General features: G+C 43.0%; 1 protein-coding gene across 1 annotated transcript in view; it reads left to right on the forward strand.

The window, feature by feature from the left end:
- The window catches only part of POLA2 (DNA polymerase alpha 2, accessory subunit), a 633,383-nt gene that overhangs the window by 353,605 nt on the left and 261,210 nt on the right, over nt 1–18,568 (forward strand). The window contains exon 12 of the mRNA XM_044075741.1: nt 4,955–4,993. Within this exon, the coding sequence (XP_043931676.1) occupies nt 4,955–4,993 (39 nt within the window). The remainder of the gene's footprint in view (nt 1–4,954; nt 4,994–18,568) is intronic.

Consider the following 18,568-nt stretch of genomic DNA (forward strand, 5'->3'; position numbering starts at 1 on the left):
CAAAGGAGGGCCACTTCCACGACTCAAGAATCCTTTGCCAAGACAGGGAAGCTAGGTCCCTGGAGAGGTGGGGGTACGAATGTTTATACCTCTACCACCCCCTTGCCATGAGGGGCTCTTAACTGTCTTTTCATATGTTTCAGTATCAGGATTTTCTGATGGATGATTTGCAGAAAAGTTAGCCTCTCTGCCTGAGCCTTTAGATGAAAGGAAGCAATTTGTCATAATCCAGAGTTCAAGCATTATTTTACACTGGTCTTGACTATTAGAAACAGTTTGCTGTGTTACCTTTTGAATTTCGCCTTCCCCCTCGTGTTGTAGGGTTTCTCCAGGTTTCCTTTTGTGGGATTGTGATTGTTCACTCTCTGCTGATGAAAATTTTGTCGAGTAACTTGTAGTGCCTCAGAATACAAAGTTTTATTTATGTTTGTTTGTCTCCCACTATTCGCTGTATTTGAGTTGTTAGCATCCTTTCTAGCGATCCCGCTCCTTTCTGAGTCTCTGGTACTGCTAGACGGTTGAGGTGACATTGTTTCCACATCAGTGGATCCAAAGGGTGGGTTCTGATTTGATGAGCTAGTTTTTTGTGGTCCAGTCCTATCCCAAGTTTGCGAAAGGGGTAGATTTGGATATGCAGTCCCTCGGCTGTATTCACCCTGATCCCTTTCAAGTTTTTTTAATTTTAGTAGCTTTCAGTTTCTCTAATTGTTGACCAGTGCTCGAAAAAATTCTATTATAATCGTAATGATATCTAAGGTAATCAACATGCCTTTTGATATCATTACTTAATTGTTCTACTTCCCCGGAGAGACTATTAACCTCTAATTGGTAATGCTTACATATCATGTTCATAAGTTAAATGCCTTATTTATTAAAAAGTTCCATTAATGCTATATGGAAAGGGGAACCCGTCTGCAACCCTGTATGGTACTGCCAAAATCTTAAACCTTTAGGAACAATATTAAGTTTACTACATTCTGTAAAGTAGACAAGAGTATAAGGAGATGAGGTGCATGGCAAAGAGAGAGGTGCCGAAGGCTAAGGATAAGGTGTCTGAAGTTGTATAAAAGGTTGGACACTAAGGAGGGAGAAAAGGACCTGTACCAATTGGCTAGACAGAGGGGCTGAGCTAGTAAAGATGTGCAGCAGGTAAGGGTGATAAAAGATAATGAGGGAAACGTACTCTGGAGGAGAGTCGTTGAGCAGATGGAAAAGTACTTTGAGGTTGATGAATGAAGAGAATGAGAGGAGAGAAGGTTGAATGATGTGCGGATAGTGAATCATGAAGTGCAGTGGATTAGCAAGGAGGAAGTAAGGATAGCTATGAAGATGATGAAGAACGGAAAGGCTGTTGGTCTAGATGACTACCTGTGGAAGCATGGAGGTGTTTAGGTGAAATGGCAGTGGAGTTTTTAACTAGATTGTTTAATGAAATCTTGGAAAGTGAGAGGATGCCTGAGGAATGGAGAAAAAGTGTTTTGGTACCGATTTTTAAAAATAAGGGTGATGTGCAGAGCTGTAGTAACTACAGAGGGATTAAACTGATCAGTCACAGCATGAAGTTATGGGAAAGAGTAGTGGAAGCTAGGTTAAGAAGGGAGGTGATGATTAGTAATCAGCAGTATGGTTTCATGCCAGGAAAGAGCACTACAGATGCAATGTTTGCTCTGAAAGTGTTGATGGAGAAGTACAGAGAAGGTCAGAAGGAGTTGCATTGTGTCTTTGTGGATTTAGAGAAGGCATATGACAGGGTGCTTAGAGAGGAGTTGTGGTATTGTATGAGGAAGTCGGGAGTGTCAGAGTAATATGTAAGAGTGGTACAGGATATGTACAAGGGTAGTGTGATAGCGGTGAGGTCTGCGGTGGGAGTGACGGATGAGTTTAAGGTGGAGGTGGGATTACATCAAGGATCGGCTCTGAGCCCTTTCTTATTTACAATGGTGATGAACAGGTTGACAGACGAGATCAGACAGGAGTCCCCGTGGACTATGATGTTTGCAGATGACATTGTGATCTGTAGTGAGAGTAGGGAACAGGTGGCGGAGACCCTGGAGAGGTGGAGATATGCTCTAGAGAGAAGAGGAATGAAGGTCAGCAGGACTAAGACAGAATATATGTGTGTGAATGAGAGGGAGGATAGAGGAATGGTGAGGATGCAGGGAGTAGAGGTGGCGAAGGTGGATGAGTTTAAGTACTTGGGATCAACAGTTCAGAGTAATGGTGAGTGTGGAAGAGAGGTGAAGAAGAGAGTACAGGCAGGACGGAGAAGAGTGTCAGGAGTGATTTGTGACAGACGAGTACCAGTAAGAGTGAAAGGGAAGGTCTACAAGAGGGTAGTGAGACCAGATATGTTGTATGGGTTGGAGACAGTGGCATTGACAAAAAGGCAGGAGTCAGAGCTTGACGTGGCAGAGTTGAAGATGTTAAGATTTGCACTGGGTGTGACACGGATGGACAGGATTAGGAATAAGTATATTAGAGGGTCAGCCCAGGTTGGAAGGTTTGGAGACAAAGCCAGAGAGGCAAGATTACATTTGTTTGGACATGTGCTGAGGAGGGATGCAGAGTATATTGGGGAAAAGATGCTAACGATGAAGCTGCCAGGTAACAGGAAAAGTGGAAGGCCTAAGGTAAGGTTTATGGATGTGGTGAGAGAGGACATGCAGGTGGTTGATGTGACAGAGCAAGATGCAGAGGACAGGAAGAAATGGAAACAGTTGATCTGCTGTGGCGACCCCTAACGGGAGCAACCGAAAGAAGAAGAAGAAGAAGAAGACATTCTGTAAAGTAAGCTATTTCTAACTGAAGTTTTTTGTGTTTTAACAGTTTATAATCAAGTGATTTCAGTTGTGACACTAATAAATTTTCACCTCCACTTGCCGATGCCTCGGAACTGTGCTGTAAGCCATCCAACCCAAGGACAAGAAAGTCTTTTAACCAGTCCTGAATGTCCAGAACACCAATAAGCCCTGCGGAAGTGTTTCAAAGTTTTTCAGGTGTTGAATGAACAATGCTTTCTCCCCCAGTTTGTCCCCGAATTACCGTTGGTTCAGTTCTGAAATTACTGCTAATTCACCTTGTACAGGTGAAGCTCTGGGGTTCATTGTTTGCTTGAAAGTTAGTATTCAAGTTGTTGTTCTCCTCATTCAAAGGTAATTGTTGTTGGTTAGAAGTTACAGGTAAAATCTGTGTAGAAACAAGCAGAGCTTGTGAAAGAGACTCAACACGAGCCTGAGGTAGGAGCCGAGCTCACCCGAGCCAAGGCCCTGAGAGGAAGAGTCGGCACCGACAAGTCGGTGCGGCTATCCTCCCCAGACCCGACCGGAGAGTGTCAGCTCCTAGAGTCCCCAGTCGGCACCAAGAATATCCAAGCAGATGGAGCCGACGACCCATCAGTGATGAATGAAGGCGAGATAGAACAGCTCACATGTAACGTTATGGTCAGTACATAACTTCTTTTTTTTCTTCTGATGAAGCCATTCTTTTGTTGATTTGGATATATGCTTGGGGTCATTGTCGTGTTGAAAGGTGAAATTCCTCTTTATCTTCAGCTTTCTAGCAGACGCCTGAAGGTTTTGGGCCAAAAGTGACTGGTATTTAGAACTGTTCATAATTCTCTTCACCTTGACTATAGCCCCAGTTCTAGCTGAAGAAAAGCAACCCCAAAGTATGATACTGCCACCACCATGCTTCACCGTGGGGGTGGTGTTCTTTTGGTGATGCAAAGTGTTTTTACGCCAAATGTACCTTTTGGAATTGTGACCAACCTTGGACTCATCAGACCATAACATATTTTCCCACATGCTTTTGGGAGACTTGATGTATTGTTTTGCAAATTTTAGCCAGGCCTGGATGTTCTTCTGTGTAAGAAAAGGCTTCCGTCGTGCAAGCCTACCCCATAGCCCAGACATATGGTGAATATGGGAGATTGTTGTCACATGTAGTACACAACCAGTACTTGCCAAAAATTCCTGCAGCTCCTTGTTGTACGTCTCTTGGCAGCCTCCCTGACCAGTTTTCGTCTAGTCTTTTCATCAGTTTTGGAGGGACGTCCAGTTCTATGCAACGTCACTGTTGTCCCATATTTTCTCCACTATTTGATGACTATCTTCACTGTGTTCCATGGTATATCCAATGCTGTAGAATTTTTTTTGTACCCTTTTCCTGATTAATAACTTTCAACAATGAGATCCCTTTAATGCTTTGTAAGCTCTCTGCAAACCATGGCTTTTGCTGTAGCAGGCAACTGAGTAAATGTCAGGAAAATCCTACTAGGATAGCTGAACTTTATTTGGGGTTAATCAGAGTCTCTCTAATTGATGGCAGGTGTGTACCCAAGAAGACTGAATGCTGTAATTAAATCAAAAGGTGCTTCAACAAAGTATTAGTTTAAGGGTGTGCACACTTATGCAACCAGCTTATTTTACTGTTTTATTTTTTATATTTTTCCCCTAACAGATTTGTTTTTCAATTGAATTATATATAGGTCACATTAAAGGTGGGAAAAGTTTTGAAATGATTTATTGTGGTCTCATTTTTTTATATCACAAAAACCTGGCATTTTAACAGGAGTGTGTACATTTTTTTGTATGTATATGCGCATAGAACGTGAGATGTATGAATACACACACACACAAACATAGATGTATTTATCTAGATATATTTTTCTGTATAGATATATGTACATCGAGATATCAAATGGGTCTTTGTAAAAAAAATTATACAGTTGTCTAGTATGGAAATAAAATGCTCCTGCTCCATATTAACATTATCTACTGGCATCTTTGCTAAGTGTGATATTATTGGTGTCTCAGCTTCCTTATTTGATGTTTAGTCACATCTGTTTTGCTGTTACAGGTAACAAAAAAACAAATCAGATGCCTTTTTTGCTTCTGAAAAGTTATAAAATACTAATAGTTTCAATGCTGACTTTTTTTTTCTTCCCATAATACAGCTTGGACCATTCCTGGATGCCAAACATGAGCAAGTTGAGGTGAGGAAGTGGTTCTCTTTCTAGAGATAGAACATTAAGTGCTTTAATGTGCATTTGATGCTTTTGGTGAAGTGCTATGGTGGCTTAACTGTGTAAGTAAGCTGATGTAACTATGCTTGTACAGTGCCTTTCCTCAAAAACACTCTTGTATGTACACATGCACACACAGCCATATTTTGAATAATTTATTGGCATTTGATTACCTGGCAAGTGGGCTCATTATCGGATCCTTTTCAGCAATGACCCGGACAGTAAAATGCAGATTGCCTCACAGTAAGACACTGTCCGGTTCAATTCTCAGCTAGAGTGTCTTCTGCGTGGAGACATGCATGAATGGGCATACCTTCGTTGAAGTTGTGCGTCAGGCCTGGCAAGCCTGTACGTAAAAATCAACTGCCAATCATTAGCGGACTGGAGTTCCACTGTGGTGACCCCTAACCGGGAAAAGCCGAAAGACACAAACAAACAGCAAATATTTTGTGTCAACAAATGTTTACAATGCAGACAAAGACAACTGCAGATTTATAAAACCATATTTTGAATGCATGAATGCATAGAATTTGGCAGTGACAACGGAATTCAAAAGTGGGTTTACAGTGTATAATAGGTTCATAAATATTCACTTGGCTGTTGATTTATTAGGACCATAAGAAGCCTAGACTTACATTACCAAGGTAATTTTTATCCCCTATATTTTACATATGAATAGCTCAGAGGCAGGCAGAACAAGGATATGCCGGGACATTGGCTTGTTGCCCCTATCAATGGGGTGCTGAAATGTGGGTGAATTTACAGTTTCTCATCCATTCATCCAAATTATGTTGAGAAGAATAAGAGAAGTATTTTGATTTATGTGTAGTGGAGGATGGTTCCATAGAAGAGGTATTTTCTGTGATACTTGTCTATCCCCCGGCATGTTCTATTTATTTTGGAATTGAAACTACTTTGTGATTTATATATGCCAGTACAAAAATATTCAAGTGTATCACACTTGTTTAACATAATATTTATAATACAGCTTTTGATGTCAAAGCAGAAAGAACACTAAAATGCGAAATGGGGAAGGCAAAGTGACTGCAGGATGCATAATGTACACACATTCAGTGTTCTAGCAATAACACTTATTTCCTGTGTGTGCTTTACCCTTTTCTTGGCAGCAGGCATAGGTGCATTCCTTAAGAAAAGACTCTTTCAGCTTGCTTTAGAACATGTTTAAAAAGTATCTTCTTGCCTGATTTCTGTTGGTAATTGATTCCATACAGCAGGTGGAAGCTTTGCAAATGCTTTTTCACTCATAGCCATCCTAAGTCTGTATCTAAATAGGGAAAGGGCATACTCATGTACATCCCCTTAGTGAATAGCTGTGGTGCCTGATTTTTAACTTGAATTTTAATGGGAGGAATGGCTAACTTGATGATTTTAAATATTTGGGAGGACAGTAATAGGGTTGGTCTTTCATTAACTGGTAGCCATTTTAACTTTGGAAAGAGTAAGCAATTATGAGTTCTTTGGTCAGCAAGTAATGTAAATCTGCAGATTTCTTTTAATTGCTGTTTGTATTTTTTATGTTAACCTGGAATGATGTTTTGATGGTGATTTTAGAACCATTGTATTGTCTGGGTTCCAAAGATGAGCCTGCATAACTTATGATGGCAGAGGTTATGGCTGACAATTTCAAATGCTGTGGTCTTGTCTATGAATAGTCTACCCTGCTAATCTAGATTCATCCAGTTATTGAAGATTTGATTCATGGTTTTGTATAAGTCAGAGTACATAAGGAGTTTCAGAAGCCATGTTGGGCATAAAAGCCTATATTTGTTATTGTGGTCTAGGACTTGGTTACAGCTTGTTTTTTGAAAACTTTTTGTAAGTGGGAAAAAGTTGGCTATTGGTCTAAATCCTTGCACTCCTTGGCATGAGATTTCTTAGGAAGAAGGATTGTTACTGAACGCTTGAACTGGGTAGGACCCCCCCAAAAAAAGTAATTAAATTGTAGATTTGAGAGGGGTACTGCACTTTGAACAGCTGTCAGTTTAAGAAAGTCTAAATGCAGCTTGGAGGAGGATGCACTGCTTTTCTCACTGAAAGTTCAGTAAGGATTCATCTTTTGAATGTTGGGGTGTCAGCTGCTGTTAAAGTTCAGAAATAAATAACAGAGAGATGTTCTTCGTGTTTCACTGTTGCAGTCATCACCTGTGGGTTATCCCTGCTGTGGTAGCCGTCGGCCGGCCCGAATACCAGAGTCGATGTTTTTCTGCGCCGTTACATCAGTCTTTCTTGCCGTGGAGCCCATAGCAGAAGCAGTTCACAAGTGTGCCGGTCGGTCGCTACCAGAGTTTGAATTACAGCTGAAAACGTCTAAAGGTAAGTGCCCCGTTGGGGATCCTTTTTTCTTGCACTAACAGATGTCCAAAAAAGTTAACAATTGTCTCGCCTGAGGAAAGCAGATGCCACACCGAGACTTCCATTCATACTGCTTCACTTGTTTAGGCCCAAACCATTATGTCCCCCGTTGCCGATTCTTTGCCCTCTTGAACACGAGAACCATTCGTCGTAGAGCTCTTCTTGTAGGCAGGTATTTTCGTCTTCCATCTTCACATTCTGAAATGGCGTCCGTAAGCCAACAATCCATAGGCATTCCAAAAAAACGTAGAGATAAAGGTGTAGAGACAGACCACACAAGGCTAAGCCTTCCGACGACTCTACCACAAAGCAGGTTGTCAGTTCTCCAGAATTCAGTGAGGCACTTATGCAGCCCCTGATGCCCGATACAATATCTACGCAGGCCTCTACTGAGACCCTTTTGGAATTCGATATGCCGCAGAAATATTCGTCTTCCGAGCTTTTGGTTGTCTCTGCTTCGATTCGGTTTGGAGCCGCGACACAGGCACCGGCTTCCGAGGAGGTCTTTCCCACTACCGAATCAAGACAAAAAAACGTCTTCTTACCCGACTACCGTTTCTCTCAGACCGATGGATACTCTTAGGCGTAGAAGCCAAGCCACTCCTAGAAAATCTACCTCTAGCTACCATCTTACTCCTGCTCCACCACCCCAAGCCCAAATGCTTAAAATGGCGGAGGATCTTATCTCCCTTATCAGGGCAGTCAAAAGAAAGACACCCTTCTCCTGAAATACTGACAGAACAGGATTCTAAGGAATTTGATTATTCAGATTTTAAAGAGGAACCACAATCTCTGACTGCTTATGATGATTCAGATGCAGAGGAATCCTTTCCTTCTGCCTCTTCACCAGAAGACCTTTCCTTTGGGGAAAACCTTCACACCCTCAGGGAACATTTTCACTGGGAATCCCAGGACTTCCCTAAGAAAAGACTTAGAGAGTTTCTAGACCTGCCCCAGCACAGACCCTTGGCCATCCCCCATATCTTAGAGTTGGTGGGTGATGTTTTCCATGAATCCAGCATAGCCCCTGACACCCTCCCACCTGCTCCCAGTAAACCTGACAGGTATTAGAGTACCAGATTCTCACAAATACCAGTACAGAAATCCTGCTGCAGACGCGGAGGTCATTACACAGGGACCTAAAGGAGCTAAGGCTAGTTCTGCTAAGAATCCTATTCCTTCTGACAAGGATTCCAGAGCTCTGGACAGATGGGTTAAAAAAGTGTACACCTCTGCAACCTTGGCTATCAGAGCACTCAGCTGTCAGTTCCATATGTTGAAATATCAGCAACACACTTTATAACTATTAAAGCAAAATATTTCAACCTTTCCTGACTGTGCCAATTCGAAAGAGTTAGCAGATTTAATGTACTCTACTTAAGTGGCCAAATGCTCATTGCACTGTGGATATGAAGCCCTAGAAGCATCAAGCAAAGCAGCAGTGTCAGGATCTGTCATTAGGAGACATGCATGGTTTAAGGAACAACCTCTCCTTGATCATGTCAAGTCTAAATTAATTGATGCACCCGTGGATAAGGACCGCTTGTTTGGAGTAAAATCAGAAGAGGTGCTTAAAAAGATGGAAGACAAAGCAAAATCTATGCAAACAGTGAAATATTTATTTCAGGTACAACCCCCTAGGTTCAGCAGAAATTTTCCCTGTAAGCACTGGTCCTTTCCTGCACCCAGCAGACAGGGGCAAAGTAAGCCATGGAGGGAGAGACCACCCAGGCCCCTATCCCAGAGACAGCACTGAACCAAACAGTGGACCACTTCTGCCCCAAACTCAGGGAGTTCTAAGCCATCCCTCTGTGGCAAAAACTTTCAATGACTCCCTCTCCCTCTGCAAAGAAAATTGGCTTTCTGTAACAAAGGACCAATGGGTCTTAAAGATCATTTTTCAGGAATACAAATTGTCCTTCAACAAACTCCGAATTCCAAGAGGGTACCCAGACTTACCTCCATATCAGTGGGCAGAGGCATTGAAACAAGTCCAAACTCTCATATCCCAAGGGGCAATAGATTCTGTCCCCTCAGGTCAAACAGGCAAAGGCTTTTATTCCAGACTATTCCTTGTTCCCAGAAAAGAGGGCACTTGGTGCCCCATCCTGGATTTATCCATTCTGAACACCTTCCTGGTGGTCCCCAAATTCAGAATGCTAACTTTGCAGCAGCTGCTGCCTATGCTGACAAAAAATGCCTGGTTAGCTACCGTAGACCTAAAAGATGCCTACCTCCACATCCCCATAAGGGAGTCCTGCAGGAAATTCCTTCGCTTCAGAGCAGGCTCACAACACTTTCAGTTCTCTGCACTACCCTTTGGCTTATCTACTGCTCCCAGGGTATTCACCAAATGCTTAGCCCAGCCATAGCCTTTTGCAGACAGAAAAATATACAAATTTACTCTTATCTGGACAACTGCCTCATTCAGGCAGATTGCAAAGAAAAGCTCCCCAAGGACCTCCTCTTTGTCAAAACCCTCCTAACCTCCTTTAGGGTACACCATCAACAAGAAGAAATCAAGGCAAACACCCTCCAGGAAGATCATTTTCTTGGGAGCACTGCTGGACACAGCATCCCAAATGGCCTTCTTATCCCCAGAAAAGCAGAGCTTCCTGCTTTTCTATTTTACCCAGCTGGCTTCCAGAAGTCGCCTCACTGCGAGGAAGTTCCTGCAAGCCTTGGGGTACATGGTATCTTGCATCCTTCTAATTCCTCTGGCCAGGCTTCAAATGAGAAAAATTCAGTGGTACCTAAAGAATCTTTGGTGCCAGCACTCTCAACCTCTAGAGACCTCCTTACCTCTGATCCCCTGTATAAGGGCCGAGTTTCTCTGGTGGGTGGGGGCCTGTGTCTAGAACAAGGGTCTTTCTTTCACCCTCTGCCCAACCGGGCAGACCATTACCACCGACTCCTCAGACATAGCTTGGGGCTCTCACCTAGAAGGCAGGTGTACCCAAGGTCTTTGGGATGCCCAGCACCTTCCCTTACTCATCAACCAGAAGGAAATGATGGCAGTACAAAAGGCTCTGACATCCTTCAAACCCCATCTCAAGCCAGGGGTTCTCCTTATCAAAACAGACAACACCACAGTAATGTGGTACATCAACAAACAGGGAGGGACCCAATCTTACCCTCTATGCAGGCTAGCCATGAACCTCTGGCTGACAGCCTCTTCCATGGGACTGCACCTGATAGCCCAATACCTGACAGGGATCAACAACACCCTGGCAGACCACTTAAGCAGAAACTTACTGGACCCCACGAATGGCAGCTCCGCAGATAAATCTTTTTACAAATCAATTGGGCATGGGGGATTCTAGAGGTGGATCACTTTACTTCGCATCTCAACCGTCAGCTGAAAAAATTCTGTACCAGGGAGTACCACCACCTAGCAGGGAAGGTGGGTGCCTTGACCTTCCCCTGGAACACCCTCTTTGTGTATGCATTTTCTCCTCTGCCTCTTATTCCCAAGGTACTGATCAAAATAAGGGAGGAGAGACCAAAGGCCATCCTTATTGCTCCAGATTGGCCCAGACAACATTGGTATACCTTACTGCGCAGCGTGACCGTACAGACTCCCAGGCAGCTTCCCCTGATCTCAGACCTCTTAACTCAGGTGGGGGGGGGGGATGCTGCACCCAGACTTGCAGACTCTCACACTATCAGCATGGCTACTACTCTAAAGGCAAACAAGGGTCCCCCTTTTAAGCAAACAGGTCCTAGACATTATCACAGAGGTCAGAAGGCCCAGCACCAGAAAATCTTGCACGGGAAAATGGAAAAGTTTCTGCTCCTGGACCCAGTCCAGAGGGGCAATACCTCACAACCTTCCATCCCTCTTATCCTGGACTACCTAGCGGAGCTACTTAATAGTGGCCTCTTCTTCTCTTCTATTAAAATCCATGCCTCAGACGTTTCAGCTCGTTTTGATACAGAACAGCCCCTGTTCTCCCATCCTTTGATTAAACAGTTCCTCAGAGGGGCTTCTAATATCAGACCTCCCAGGAGGCCACCCACTTCAGCCTGGGACCTGAATTATGCTTTGAAAAAACTAACTTTACCACCCTTCGAACCTGCAGCTTCAGCAGAACTAAGATACCTCTCCTGGAAGACTGCTTTTCTCCTAGCTATCACCTCAGCCAGTAGGGTTTCGGAACTTCAGGCACTGATGGCCATTGAGCCCTTAATCATCTTCCATGCAGACAGGATCTCCCTGAGGACTAATCCCTCCTTTATGCCCAAGGTGGTATCTAATGTAACTCTCAACCAGGCCATACATCTACCCACCTTCTTTCCTAACCCTCAGAACAAGGGGGGAAGAATTCTGCACTCACTAGATGTGCACAGACAGCTCAGATACTATCTGGACCATACTAAACCCTTCAGGAAAACAGACCAACTACTTGTCAGCTTTGCCCCAGGGGCAGAGGGGAAGTCCATTTCCAAACAAACAATTTCCAAATGGATATCACACTGTATCCATTTCTGCTACAGATTGCATGGGAACCCCCCCCCCCACCAAGTCTATTCAAACCCATTCCACTAGGGCAGCTTCCACTTCCACAGCATTCCTCAGAGGAGTCCCCACCAGGGACATCCTGGAAGCTGCCACCTGGACTTCTGCCCATACCTTTACCAGGCATTACCACCTACCTCTATTTTCTAAGGCTAGGGCAGGGTTTGCTTCTGCAGTTCTACAGGGCTTGCTGACCCATTCCTAGGTCTCTTGCTAATCCTACCACCCCTCTCCTCAGCTTTGAGATTCCTCCCACAGGTGATGACTGTAACAGTGAAACATGAAGAACATAGTACAGTTGTGTACACTTACCATAAATGTAGATGTTCGAGTGTATTCACTGTTGCAGTCCTGGTTTCCCACCCTCCTTCCCCCTTTACCATATTTACTCTGGCCTCTGACTGGTTAGTGCAAGAAAAACTGATGTAATGGCATCCGCTGCCTTCCTTTATAGCACTGACGACCTGATGTCAGCCAGCAAGCGACAGCAGCTGACGCAGAAAAACATTGACTCTGGTGTTCGGGTCGGCTGAGGGCTACCACAGCAGGGATCACCCACAAGTGATGACTGGAACAGTGAATACACTTGAACATCTACATTTATGGTAAGTGTACACAACTGTACTTTTTACCTTTTAGTCTTCAGTCAAGAATAACTCTTTAGGGTGCACAAAGTACTTGTTTATTGCATAAAGCGCTGGTGTACTGCCTACTAAAATTTTCAGATCAGTCTCAAAGAATAAAGGCAAGTACTTTTTCTGATCAATTTCGTCCATGCAGAACTTTGACGTAACATAGCTTTTAACAAATAATAAAATTTTAAATATATTATGTCCTTGTGATCCTCGCTTAGAGCTTCACTTGAACACTTGACAAATACGCCTTTTAAACCACAGACCATGTGTGCTTAATATTGGCTTGCAACTTTTTAACATTTGGTACCAGTGAACACTATCTCACATTCATCCTTGCAAGACTCATCCTCCGGCCAAGGCCACAGCGTACTGTTGATTAATCTGGTTTCCATGAATACCTGACACTTTTAAACATAACATCCCTTAACTCTTTCAGCATCTATTTTGCCTTCAGCGTCTGCCAGTACAGAGAGGATACAATTGTGAGACATTTGAAATATAAAGCTACTACGTGAAATTATATCTTGCATAATCATGCATCTGTTTTTCAGTTTGCTTTTAACATAAACATATTACAGTTTATTTGTCTCATTTGTGAAGAAACTACAAGTTAATATGCATTTTGTGAAGAATAAACATGAGTCTTATTAAGCTTCCATAACAGTCCACCCTCTGACACTATGAGTGGCGTCCACAATTATATTGTTTTTTTTTTTAATTTGATAAAATATGCTTCGGCATCATAATATTTATCAGCTTTAGAATTTTTTTTTGTCATTGTGTGTGCAGGTGAGGTTAAGCATTTTGTAATCACAGTCTTTAGAACAGAAAATACTAAGACAACTAAAAGAATAATACCAGTTATTCTAATTATAGCTTGTACTATACTAGCTCCGAGGTTACCAAATGCACTGCCCCACCATCTAAAAATTGTCCACTGTTTAGAGGTACTGTCCAGATCCCTTCCCCTTTGCTCCATGAAACTGGCTAACTTTTTTTTCATCATGACAGTTACTAATATAAAACAACAACTTCCTAATAGGGCACATAACCCCCTTGGCAGCTAGCATTATGCTGAGAGCCAGCCAGTTTTGTAAGACCATCATTTGAGTTTGTCATTTCTCAGTTTGCCATTCTGATGTGATATGAAGTATGGTTTGCTGCCTCTTGAATTTGAGCAAGCATGGTGATTTCAAGCATTGTCCTTTGCACTCCTTACCCAGGAGTAAAGACTAAAAATACTTGCTCTGTCCAGTGAATTGCTAATTTATTTTTCAGTCTGCCTGCTGGAGGGTTCTCAAAATGTTGAATAGCAGGAGTGGCATAACCTACAAAACAACACCCAGACCAGTTTGTAGACAACCATGGTTAGGTACGATCACCACAAATGTAGTAGTGGTCCTCTATCATGCCCATGCCATGCCCCCAGTCATAGCTTTTTATGTATAACAAGTTCAACACACTTTCATGCCTGGTGTAATTGTATCTGCTGGCTTCCAATGGTACAGTCCCATTTCTGGCATAACATGTGTCTCCACAATTTGTGGCTGCAAGCTGAAGAGACACAACCTTTGAAAAGTCAGTCACATTATGCCAAGTTAGATTAATGTCACTAAGTTCCTTTTGAAATGTCACTTGAGATGTAGGGATTGGAATCATGGGAATCCCTGCCTTAGAATGATACGGTATAAGTCCACAGCATGGTGTCAAAGTAGCAACATAAAACTGTTTTTTTTCTTGACCAGTTTATAAAAGGAAACAGCAGCAAAAATGAAGTAACTATACTTGTTGTTACTGGATTCATCATGGACTGTCGTCTGAGTTGATTTTCTCTTTTAATCCTTCACTGCAGCAGATAGTCATCCTTCGTGCTTCAGTCTTCTTTAGTTGACTAAGATGATTTGTCTGGGGCCCCCCACACGACACATTTTTCTACAATGCAATGATGGATCCAAGTTGGTAGTCCTGCACAGCAGATTGCAGTAAAGTGTTAAGCAGGACCTGGAAAGGGCCTTTCCACTTCAGACTCAAACAGTTCTTTCTCTGGAAAGTCTTGACATAAACCCAAGCAGTCGGTGACAGGGATGGTCAGGAGGTTGAGTAAGAGCTTCCCGTACAGTTCTGTGGTACTACTGCAAGAAATGAATAAGAGTTGTACAGTAAGACAATATAACATCCTCCGTTAGACTTGATTCTTTATTTGACACAGGGAGTAGCTGGAAGGGACATGGTTCTCCCCATTAAGATCTCACAGGGGCTCAATCTTCTTGTAGTGTTTAATGTACTCCTCATATTCATTAGTGCTAATGGAAATGCCTCTGCCCATTTAATGTTTGTCTCAGTACAAATCTTTGAAATCTTATTTTTAAGGGTCATATTGACCCCCTCTACTTGTTCAGATGACTGTGGATGCTTAGGATAGTGAAAGCTCAACTTAGTATTAAAAATCTTGCATAGCTCTCTAGTCAAGGAATTGTTAAAATTCTTACAAATGGGTTCGGAGCCGATCCCTTGGCTCCGAGTCGGCCGCTTTCACAAGCTCGAGGTTTTCGAGTAGCTCGAAGCCAAGACCCTATCCCATGATGCTCTATGCCTCACCTCAGATCTAGTTTGCCGCTGCAACAGATCAGAGGTCGAGAGTGGAGCTCGAGCCAGTATTTTCATATTTCTATATTTATTCTATATATTTCTATAGGAATTTTTCATAAAGTGTGTATTTTGTCCTAGTTAGCCATAGACTAGTATTTAGTCATTTTCTTTAATTATTTTCTGACAAAAATCTTCATTTATAGAGCGGCTGCTCTTAGGTCTTTCATTGGCCATGTTTTAGTTAGCCCTAACCCCTCTTAAGAGTGTTCATAGCTCTTTATAACTGTAACCTCTTAGTGTGAGAGTATTGTTCTTTATAACTGTTATAGCTGTTTGAATCTTTAACTGTTTATCTTAGAGTGTGGTGTTAGCCTAGCCAGTGTGTTTATTTGTCTAGGCAGTTTACATATATATATATATATACACACACTATCATATCAAAATGGCCAGACCATCCAGAGATCACCTGCATTTCTGGCTGGGAGCCAGTCATTTTCAGTTCCGGGCATTGCCCTTTGGTCTCACGACGGTCCCCAGAGTGTTTACCAAATGCATGGCAGTGGTTACGGCTCACCTGAGGCATCTAGGATTCCGAGTGTTTCTGTACCTGGACGACTGGCTCCTCACTGCCACCACCAGGCATCAACTAGTTCAATTCAGGGACCTCACTCTAAAACTGTGTTCCCAGTTAGGAATTACTATAAATTTCGACAAGTCTGCGTTGTTACCATCACAGGATATTTCCTTTATCGGAGCAGATTTAGACACCACCAGCGGCATGGTAAAACTGTCCCTGGAAAGAATAGTCACACTTCGACAAGAGGCATCAGACATTCTGGCATGAAACAAAGTACCAGCCTCTCAAGTTTTAAAACTGCTAGGTACTATGGCAGCAACTCTCATAGCAGTTCCTCTAGGGCACATGTACATCAGAATACTTCAGTGATTACTCTTCACCCAATGGTCTTACCAACAACTTCCGATGTCATGCTTGATAATCATTAGATTCAGGCAAAAAGGATCTACAATGGTGGTTGACCAGCCACGATGTTAACAGTAGGTCACCTATTTGTTCTTCCCCCGCCATCAACCTCGGTGACCATGGACGCTTCTCTGATAGGGGGGGGGGGAGCTTTTCCAAAGAAGAACAGCCCAAGGCACCTGGTCAGAGACAGAGTCACAATTGCACATCAATGTCCTGGAGATGAGAGCAGTACTTCCAAGACTCTCTTCCTCTGGGAGCGATTGCGATTCAGACCGACAACATGTCAGTAGTCTGGTATATCAACAAGCAAGGGGGAACCAAGTCTTATCCCCTATGCCAAGAGGCCCTAAGAGTCTGGCAGTGGGTTGTATCCACCGGGCGCTTTCTGATAGTGACGCACATGCCGAGGAAATCCAGCGTGATTGCGGACAAACTAAGCAGAGCTATTCTGATGCCGCACGGGTGGTCCCCTCAAAAATGAGGTAGCGGAAAGGATTTTCCGCAGATGGGGCTAGCCTTGCTGCGACCTGTTTGCATCTCCCATGAATGCCAAATGCAGAAGCTACTTTGCCCTGAATCCCCCACCAGGGGAAAACCCAAGGGATTCTCTCATCCACGTTTGGCCCCTGGGACTTCTGTATGCTTTTCCACCCATTCCTCTGATTCCAAAATTTCTGCAGAAAGCCAAAGTCTTGGGGAGGACTGTAATTCCTGATAGCCCCGTATTGGTCTTGACAGATTTGGTTCCCTTTCCTTCGACTCTACAAACTAGAGGAACTTTGGATTTTGGTCCCAGTTCCAGATCTGCTGACACATTCATCAGGGGCTCTTCATCCTTCACTTCACTCCCTCAAATTGACAGCTTGGCTGCTCCGATTTCCAGCATAGCCAGGTCCCACAATCTTTCCTCGGAAGTGCAGCATATCCTTGTATCTTCACACTCTGCTTCAACCAGAAAGTTATACGTCAGCAAGTGGAAGCGGTTCGCTTTGTGGGCTTCTCAAAATTAATATTGACCCGTACATTTCCCCAATTGCTAGCATATTAGAGTTCTTGACTAAACTTTTTAATGAAGGTGCTGCGGCAGCTACCATATGTGTTCAGTTGGCTGCAATTTTAAATTTTCACCTCTGATCGGAAGGCTCAAATATCATGTCTCACAGGTTATGTAGAGCCTCCTTAAAAGGAACCATACATCTTAGACCACCAGTTAGACAACCTTTCACTCCCTGGAACTTAAACTTTGTTCCATCTAGGATTATTCTTCCTCCATTTGAGCCTGCATCTTCCTGCCAACTAAAATTCCTGTCTTGGAAAACCATTTTCTTGGTGGCAATTACATCAGCACGCAGGGTGTATAAACTACAGGCTTTATCTGTTAAACCTCCATACTTGATTTTTCACCCTGACAGAGTGTCACTCTGGACTAATCCATCCTTCCTTCCAAAAGTTTGTTCAGAAGCTAATTTAAATCAAACAATTGAACTGCCAACCTTCTTCAGTAACCACTCCAACAAGTTGGAGTATATGTTGCACAAACTTGATGTACACAGACAACTTAGACTTTATTTGGATAGAACCAAAGAATTTAGAAAATCAGAACAACTTTTTGTCTCTCATTCAGATACAAAGAAAGGGCAGCCTGTGTCAAAAGTCACTCTTTCCAAATGGTTAACAGATTGTATAAAATTCACATACTCTTCCATGAATCAACCGCTAGAACATAAAGTGAAGGCGCACTCCACAAGGGCTGTTTCTACCTCTTCTGCTTACATGGCTAGACTGCTGTTAGATACAATATGTGCAGCTGCCACTTGGTCAAAACCACATACCTTCATTACGCATTACAAAGTAGATAAGGCCTCCAGGGACAGCGCTTCCTTTGGTTCCACTGTCCTCAAGAATATACTCCCATGAGCCACCCAGGATAAATGGTGCTTGGGACGCTACCCATTTGTAAGAATGAACGGCAAGATTGAACAACTTCAGATAAAGAAGTTATGTACTCACCATAACATTTCATGCGAGTTGTTCATCTCGCCTTCATTCTTTCATTCCCTCCTGCATTCCCCCTCCAGGCTTCTCGAAGAACGAGTAAGAGATTTGAGGTCTGGTAGGTTTTTGTATGGGATTTCTTTCTCAGGCTGGAGTTACACTCATGTTACTTATGTTGTATATTTTGGGATCAGCAAACTAGATCTGAGGTGAGGCAGAGAGCATCATGGGATAGGGACTTGGCCTCGAGCTACTCGAAAACCTTGAGCTTGTGAAAGCGACCCACTCAGAGCTGAGGGATCGGCTCCGAATTCATTTGTAAGAATGAAGGCAAGATGAACAGCTCACATCGAATGTTATGATGAGTACATAACTTCTTTTTTCCTGATCACTATCGATAGTACAAGGTACACCAAATCTAGGTATATATTCAAATACAGTTTTTTTAA

The sequence above is a fragment of the Protopterus annectens genome, chromosome 6.part1 (assembly GCF_019279795.1).
Source record: "Protopterus annectens isolate FY-2018-M chromosome 6.part1, PAN1.0, whole genome shotgun sequence".
Taxonomy (NCBI): Eukaryota; Metazoa; Chordata; order Ceratodontiformes; family Protopteridae; genus Protopterus; species Protopterus annectens.